This window comes from Staurois parvus, unplaced genomic scaffold, assembly GCF_062004578.1.
Source record: "Staurois parvus isolate SC_StPar_1 unplaced genomic scaffold, SC_StPar_1.0 ptg000579l, whole genome shotgun sequence".
NCBI classification, from domain to species: domain Eukaryota; kingdom Metazoa; phylum Chordata; class Amphibia; order Anura; family Ranidae; genus Staurois; species Staurois parvus.
The window spans coordinates 2,513,454-2,522,500 of record NW_028318375.1 but is presented as its reverse complement, the minus strand read 5'-3'; the positions used below and the strand labels follow the sequence as shown (position 1 = coordinate 2,522,500).

General features: G+C 43.4%; 1 protein-coding gene across 1 annotated transcript in view; it reads right to left on the bottom strand.

Annotated features, from left to right (window-relative positions):
• Nucleotides 1-9,047, bottom strand: part of DAZL (deleted in azoospermia like) — a gene marked incomplete at its 3' end in the record, with an annotated part of 120,628 nt that overhangs the window by 20,461 nt on the left and 91,120 nt on the right. The window contains exons 8-10 of the mRNA XM_089692213.1: nt 8,555-8,606; nt 5,199-5,262; nt 4,989-5,122 (exon numbers count right to left, since the gene is read on the bottom strand). Coding sequence (XP_089548339.1) covers nt 4,989-5,122; nt 5,199-5,262; nt 8,555-8,606 — 250 coding nt within the window. The remainder of the gene's footprint in view (nt 1-4,988; nt 5,123-5,198; nt 5,263-8,554; nt 8,607-9,047) is intronic.

Below are 9,047 nucleotides of genomic sequence, written 5' to 3'. Positions count from 1 at the left end.
AAATTTTGATCATTTTTTTCTCACAAATAGAGCTTTCTTTTGGTGGTATTTAATCGCCACTGGGCGCTTTACTTTTTGCGATATAAATAAAAAAAGTGCAAAAAATTTGAAAAAAAAAAAAAGTTTGTTTCTTTTATAAAATTTTTCAAACAGGTATTTTTTCTCCTTCACTGATGTGCTTTGATGAGGCAGCACTGATGGGCACTGATAGGCGGCACGGATAGGCGGCACTGATAGGCAGTACTAATGAGGTGGCACGGATAGGCGGCACTAATATGCAGCACTGATAGGCGGCACTGATAGGTGACACTGATGATGGGTACTGATAGACGGCACTGACTGGCATCACTGCTGGGCACTGACTGGCGGCACTGACTGGCACAACCCCTGGGCACTGACTGGCGGCACTGACTGGCACAACCCCTGGGCACTGACTGGCAGCACTGCTGGGTGGCACTGGTGGGCAGGCACAGGTGGGTGGCACTTCTGGGCACAGGTGGGTGGCACTTCTGGGCACAGGTGGGTGGCACTGCAGAGTGGCACAGGTGGGTGCCCTGCTGGGCACAGGTGGGTGCACTGATGGGCACGGGTGGGCGGAGCTAGTGGGCGCACTGCTGGGCACCGATCATCAGTGCCCTGATGATCGGTGCCGATCCCCGCTCTGACAACTGCCGGTTCTCGGCAGTACTTTCCTTACAATCTGACAGCGTGAGGAAAGTGCAGCCGAGAACCGGCACTTGCATTTCCCTGTGATCAGCGTGTCATTGGACACTGCTGATCACGTGGTAAAAGGCCGCTGTGATTGGCCTTTTACCACATCACGTGATCAGCTGTGTCCGTAGGACACAGCGATCACGGAGATCGCCGGGTGCGCGCCCCCTGGGGCGCGCAGGAGAGCGCGTTCTGGGAGGACGTCATATGACGTCCACCCAGAACTGGCCGGCCGCAGTGAAGCCGTCATTCGGCTATCTGCGGTCGGCAGCTGGTTAAGGAACAAAGGCTGAAGTATCCTGGGACACTGGGTTGTGTTGCTGCCTACTGAAAATTGTGTTGCTGCCTACTGAAAATTGGACACTGGCAAACAAAGCTGTATTACATCTAAGTATAACCCCTCTCACTCCATGCTCGAGTTTTGTAGCAAACATTCATGAGGGAAGCTGGGTAAAGTATTCTGAGACCCTGGACATGCCAAAGCAGTCTGACTGAGGGATAGGCAATAGAGCAATGCACAAGCAATCAGGCCCACAAGTAACCACAGGTTGACAGAGGGGGTTCAACAAAACTCACAGGGCCAGGAAATACCTTATGACCAAAACTGGCATCAGAGGAAGCCTCAACATCCACTCCTGAACAGCCTATGTAGCACTAACTGATCTAGTGGAGTGTGCTTTAACTATCTTTAAACTGATAAGGATAAGCTGCCAAAGCCACATCCTGGTGTTTCGTGGGTGAAGGAATCCTCCCCACTGCACTATTATATTCTGACAGTGGGACTTTTCTGCTGCCAGAATACACTGATACGCTGCAGCAGATTGGATGCATGTGCTGATCAAACACAAATTTTCCAGTACTTGAGTCCCACTTGAGAGAAGTTGATCACTACTAGGTCACCTGCTTTTGAGCAAAAATAGCCCATAGATGGATCAAATTGCAATACAATTATGGCTAGCTTAATGATAGATGTAGTTAGGAGAAAATCTGAAGGTGTATTACCATATCCAGACAGGGTACAAAGGAAAATGTACTTATAATGATTTGAAACAAAAATGAGAGAAAGGATAACAATGCCCTGTTTAAAGTAAACAGATGAAATCACATAAAGATAAAGAGAGACCATAGCCCCAACACAACTATCTTTGTGTAGCACAAGAAAGAGCTCCTTACAAATTAAAGCCCAAATCTTCTCACAGAGGAAATAGTGATGGTCACCTTACAAGTGTAGAAAAGGAATATCCCTGACATGCTGAAAGGGTGATTTCTAAAAATTGACAATACCAGGCTGAGATTTCAATGGTTCACTATGGAATGATGTGGGCAATAACCTGAGCAAAATGTGCAAACAACCTTTGAAATGACCAATCACCAGGATTGAAATTTGACCCATGATGGTACTTCAGAGGCAGGTGTTGATTTAGTCCACACTGGAGAAAGGATTCAACCCACGGAGCACTTTCTGGGATGGAATTACCTTGCCTCATGCCTTGAAAAAAAAAGTAGACCTTGCACAAAGTTGATTTCCCATCTTTGGGATGTGTAGGGAAAAACAAGAGAGGCCCATATCAGTTAAAACCTGGGCTTTAAACAGTCAGTCAGTTGGAGAATGAAATCTTTATTTGGGACAGAAGATCCAGATGATTTGAAAGGGTTCACAGTCTTTTGTTGAACCTAGAGACCAGGAGGTCCATGCCTGGCATCCAGAGTCCTAGAAACACCTCTGGGTGAAGAGGCCACTCTGAGTTCAGTTGATGTTGAAAGAGAAAGCCTACCCACCAATTTTTTCAGGTTGGTGTCAGTTGTGGAAACCATCCACACTAGTGAGAGGAAAATTTCCCTGACTTCTGGGCTGGATTTGAGAACCACCAGGCCAGGGCGAATCTGTTCTTCGGCAATAGGCCAAAGATATGGTAAAGGGAATGTGCATTTTTATCCCACATGGTCAGAATGTGGAGTTGCAAAGGTCTGATGCGGAATTGGGCAAAATTTAACTCTCTCAATAGAGGCCACCATCAAGCTTACAAACCTCAAAAACCAGTAGGCCACTTGTCTCCTGGACTGTAGAGTATGAATGTGGGAGCAGAGAATCTGAAAATTTTCTGGTGAAAGAAAAACATTGGAAATAAGTATCCAGAAGGCCCAGCTACTCCAAATGAATAGTCCGTTCCAGCGCCAACTTCTGGAGGTACAGAATTTAACCAAACCTCTGCAGAGTTTGAGGCTCAGGATCCAACCAGAAGAGCTGTGCCACAGCAGAGTGGAGGTACAACAGTCCTTGCATGGACAATGGCAGATTGGACAATATGAATTGTAAATTAGGCAGAGATTGAATCTCTAGCTTGTAGCCCCTGGATAACACACTCTGGATCGAAGAATCCTAAATGCCCTGGGACCAGGTGTCTGCAAAGGCTAACAACCCAGCACCAACCCTGAAAAAGTGGGGTGCCCCCTCCATTGCAAAGCGCATGTATGTGAACTTTGAGGAGGTCGTCCAAGAATTGTAGCAGAACTGAAGTCCAGGCTTGGTCTTTGAGGCGTAAGATACATTTTTATACTTTTTTTAGCCTTTGTAGTAGATGGTTTTCCATACTAAGACCTAGCCTTATTTGTAGGGAATTAAGGGTATTCATTCCCTCAGTGATGCAAAGGTAAAGTGGCAGGTTGTAAAGCGCTTGCGGGGGCAAGTAAAGCCATGGAAAGGGCTTCTAGCTGTTTTTCCACAAGATTACTAAACACTGGAATGTCCTCCAATGGGACAATCAGTCTTAAAATGGGAAACAGCCGGATTTACTGCAGAAACAAAATTACTTAAAAGAGCCTCTCATCAATACAGTACTGCTGGGCAAAGTGTTTGGTAGGATTAAACAGCTTGGCAGGATTAGTTGAATTTAAGGTTGTAGGAGTACACAGGGAAAGATAGCAGTTCCAATGACTGCAGAAGAAGCTGCAGAAAAACCAGCGATGCTCAGGAGAGGGCATGGGAGCAAAATCGCGACCTCAACTTTCAAAGTCAGGTGGAAATTTTCTTCAGATGCAGAAAATTATTCCTAGGACAAAACAGAGGAGGAAGCCACAACAGAGTAAATGACAGTCTGGTGTGGACTCAAGTAGGGGATAGTAGTCGGCCATTTGTGTCAGGTACTTTAGGACATACACTGCAAGCTACCCGAGAACAGTTAGAGGATCATAAGCTGGCTAAACCTGCAGGGCTGTTACCCTTGCACATATGATCCACCCTTACTGCAAAGTGATGAATTTCCCTAAAGGGTACTAAAATGACTGCAGGAGCAAAAGGGGTAATAACATCTGACCTGGAAACTTAGGTAGAAACGATGAGATCTCGGACCTTATGGGGAGCTGACAATCACAGGCAGAGCAAGGAGAGGCGCTCATGCACAAGAGCATATGTTACAACACTTGTGAAGGGCAGGGTTACCACCCAAATTAGGCACATTAGGTGCACACAACCAATTAAATGTTGCAGCCCATACAAGTCACAAACGGCAAATTTAAAAAGTGTCATGGTGCTGCAACATACAAATTTGCAAAGAGGAACAGGAAAAACACATACAAGGATTCTGACCTCTAAAACATAGAGACAAGGCTTATTACTCACCAGTAGTGGTCTGGATGAGAGAAGATAGTCCCTGCAGAGCATTAAGTACATACCAGACTTCACCCTTTCAGAAAGCATACTGGGGCAGTCTTCAGGGATTTGTGCATCACAAGCCCTGAGAAGTGTAAAGCACTCTGCACTAACTCACACAGTACACAACTGTCTGGTGAGCACAGTACCTGTAGGTCACTGTATAGGTCACTTCTCTCAGCAGAATCTAGGTATGACCTCCAAGGCTTTTGGTAAGGTGATAAGTGAGCTCTTATAGTTCTGCAGCCATTGGAGAAACTTGCTTGAAGTAAAAAAGACTTTGTAAAATATAAAAAAAAGTATCAAGATCGGTTTTCTTAGACAAAATGTCCATTCTACTAGGACACTAGAAAAAACACTGGAGCAAAGTGGGAGTAGATGTGTTATACAAGGCTGTGCTACAGGTTTGTTTGCCAATGTTCAATCTTCTAAAGGCAGCAGCATAACCCAGTATGCTTTCCCAACACTTGTTTGCCACCATTCTTACATTCTCAGTACAGGATGTGTATTATAATACATTTTTGTGCTATAATACATTTTTTATATACACACACTATCCCCGTACAAGATGTGTAAATATATATTTATACATACACCCATACTATACATACACAGCCCAATTTCTAACCTGAACATAAGGTGTGACAGGACTAAACATGGGTGTAGGCTGAACATACGCATCAGTGACAGGGGTGCTCCAAATGCTCGGATATTGCGGTGCTTGGGCGCTAAGCACCATAGTTCTTGGTTGGATGCGGGTGCCTAAAAGCAGAATATATAGGTAAATGCTTTAGTTGAACCAAAATTAAGATCAAATGCAATGTAGAGATTTACTCACACGTGCTTTGCTTTCTTATAGCTGGTCCAAGTTTTAGTTTCTTGCCATGAAAGCTGATTGGAGACTTGAGTATAAAGCAGAAGTATATGAAACCATTCAGAAAATGGGATAACTGCATCTGAGTACTTAATACAAAATATATGTAAAGAGCACCACTTATTTCAAAATAGAAGGTTGCTGCGGATTCTAAACATTCAGAGGTATTCTGCAAAACTTAGACAGTTTACCAATGATTTTCTAAAGGCAAATAGTATCCACTGCCTGGTCTACACAAGATTAGATATGGAAGTTCAAGGTTTTAAAATTCCAATTTCAGGCAAAAAAACAAACAAAAAAAAAAAAAAAACGACAAGTCAGTGAGATACGGTATTAATCAAATGAGGTGCTAAAAGTTGGGACACTGACTGCTTATAAATGTACACTGAACCAAATTCTATACAGCTACATTTTCAGAATATTAGAGGTTAAGACTTCACTATTACCAACTTCAAGCTTCTAAAGCCAAAATTTAAAAATATTGCTGAGAAAAAAAAAATAAAGAAAAAAGGAATTTGGACTTACCTGTAAATTCCTTATCTTTGAGTAGACTACTAAGCTGGTATTCATAGACCATGGGTTATTTGCTTTTACTTTCAAAAGACTGGACACTGGCAAAAATGTTTTTGCCCTGGAGCATTCCTATATAACCCTAGCCACAAAAGGGTCCAGTTTTTTGTAGCAGGCACTAATGAGTGATCAAGACAGGGGAGGGCCTTGTATCCTGGGCTGAACAGCTTATTTACAGGTTAGTCAAAAAGAAGAATCTTGACTTACCTGTAAATTCCACATCTTTGAGTACAGGACAAGCAACTTATTCATACACCATAGGTTATAGGCTCATATCTTTAGGTGACTGGACACCGACAAGCTTTTACGGACATGCAACCCTGGGGCGTCTTCCCTATAACCCCACCCTGCTCTGAGTCCTCAAATTTGTAGCAAGCAATGCAGAGGAAAAAAAAAGGAGAGTTGAGGGTGGCCTATGGTCTGTACTCCAACATATGAAATGTACAGGTAAGGTGGAAACAGTATGTGAACTTAACTGGTTTCCTGCAATGTTTTACCATAAAATGTGATCTGATCCTCCTCTAATTCACAATAAAACACAACACAATGTCCTTGACATTCACAGTTCTGGAGGAAAAGTGCATACTTTGACTTAATAGCTGGTCAAACCCCCTTTGGCAGCAATGACTTCAAGCTACTGCTTTTGGAAGCTCTGGATCAGACCTACACAATGTTCAGGAGGAATTTTTTGAGAATTTCGCCATAAAAAACTGCCTCAGCTCACACAATTGTAGGATGTCTGGTGTAAACTATTCTCTTGAGGTCATTCCACAGCATCTTTATGGGGTTAAAGTGGTTGTAAAGGCTCAAGGTTTTCTATGCATGAACATAAAAAACTTTGTGTGCAGCAGCTACCCTAATACCTACTTGAACCACATCGTGATTCAGTGATAACAAGAGCAGTGGCTCTCCTGGGACACTCCCTCTTTACTGGCTAAGAAAGCAGCAACTGCAGCTACTGGCTGCCGCTGCTCTCAATCACAGCCAGTAGGCCAATAAGAGCAGAGGCGGGGTCAAACTGTTCTGTGTGTGAATGGGTGTGCAGAGCAGCGGATTGGAAGCGAACCTACTTGGGTGCCCCATAGCAAGATGCTCTGGGGGAACTCGGCAAGAGGAAGGAGTCAGGAGCAGAAGCTGGGTACCAGAGAAGAGGAGGATCAAGGCTGCTCTGTGCAAAACCACTACACAAAGAAGCCAAGTATAACATTTCTAAGATTTTATTTTGAAAATTGCATTTAAAATCACTTTAACGTGTGGGCTTTGACTGGGCAACTCCAAGAGGCACATTTTCTTTTTCTGAAACCAGTCAGTGGTGAATTTACTTCGCTGCTTAGGGTCACTGTCCTAAGGCATCACGCAACTTCTACTAAGCTCCAGCTGACAAACAACCACCCTGACATATTGTAGGTTACTTTTTTAAACTTAGGAATTAATTTACTCCTCGATGATGGCAAGTGGTCCAGGTCTTGAGACAGTAAAGCCAGTCCAAATCATGATGTTTCCACCACCATATGGATGATGTTTTAATGTTCAAAAGCTGTGCCCTTTATAAGCAATACATAGCGCTTTCCGAACAATTTTAACTTTTGTTTCATCAGTCTACAACACATTTTCCCAGTAGCGTGGCAATTTACCAAGGTGCTTTTTGGCAAATTTCAGGCACAGCTATTTTTTTGGTAGCAGCTTCCTTTGTGGTGATCTGCCATGGACACCCTTGTCTGTTCAAAGGCTTACATATGACTTATGGACAGGTATGCTTTCCAGTTTCAGTGATGTCTTCAAGCCTTTAGTTGTTACTGGTGGGTTCTTTACTTCACTGAGGATTCTGCATTGTGCCTTGGGATTCATGTTGGCTGGGCACACAATTACAGGAAGAGTAGTCAACAGTATTACACTGTCATCATTTTCAGACAATTTGTCTGTCGACTGATGGATGCCTAAAGATTGCTTTGTGTCCCTTTTCAGCCTTATGAAGTTCAAGTACTCTTGACTGTATGTCTTCAGAGAGCTCCTTTATGCAAGGCATGTATCTCTCCCTCCCCCTGTATCTCTCCCCCTCCCCCTGTATCTCTCTCCCTCCATAGTCTGGCCTTCACCCGCCATGGTGGGCATACCCTCGAAGAGGTCTGTAGGGACTCTGTTCAATGGTGATGGTCCACAGACCAGGATGGGTATAGCAAACTGTGGCTGTGTTGCAAGAAGTGCAAATACACTGCTTCTGCAGACAGTGAAGTTGAATGAAACATCTTTAGAAAATAATAAAACGGTAAAGTTGTGAAGCTGGTTTCCCCAGGAAGGAGACTAGGTCAATCATGCACAGACACCAAGAAAAAACTGAGGACAGAGTGTGGAGGGGTTACAGGATAGATGCCACAGAGGGCAGTGTCGAAATCACCTGAAGGTGCAAGCCTATAACCCATGGTCTATGAATAAGTTGCCTGTGTTCTGCATGATTGTAAGACATACATTCAGGTCTTGAAATTTAATCTGAACCATAAACACTGCGTAGCGGTTCAACATTTTAGTCAAATAACTTTTTATTCAAAAAGCTTTTCAGAATACTTGCAAATAAAAGCAGTTGGTTCCAAAATTGTAAATGTGTCCCACCCCCAAATTAAGTCAGTACAGAAACTACCTCATTTTACACAATCTACACAGCTCCTAAAAGCTTCCAAGCAAAAACACTGGCAAGAGTTGCACCCAGTGTTTGTATGCAGGCATAAGATTTTACAATATCCAGAAAAACTTACATCTACAATCTTCTGAACATCGATGTCCTCATAAAAGGAGACAAAACCATATCTAAAAAAAGAAATTCAATCCATTGTAGTCACTTCGTGAGAAGACAGCTTTGAATTGCTTATGACTGGCATTTTGGATTATGTAAAGCTTAGCTCCAGCTGTGGACATTTTATTTGCATATTTACATTGTTCCAGCTTGGACTATGCCATAAGTGGTCGATACCTGTGAGCGCAGAGAATCACTGTAGAAGTCACTGCTACTAAAGTGATCCTCTGTATTCCAGGTCCTGTGCGAAGCAGATGCCCTGCTGCATTGTAACCACAGGAGGCCACTTGGCACGGACACCATTCACAGAACGTCCTGAAGTTTTCTAAATGAATACAAAGCACCCTGAAAGAGGTGGAGCTGGTTACATCTGCTCCCCAACTCATTACTTGGACCAATCATAAAAAGCTTTACATTCATTTAGAAATAATGCAAGTTCTCAGATTGGCGCTCAT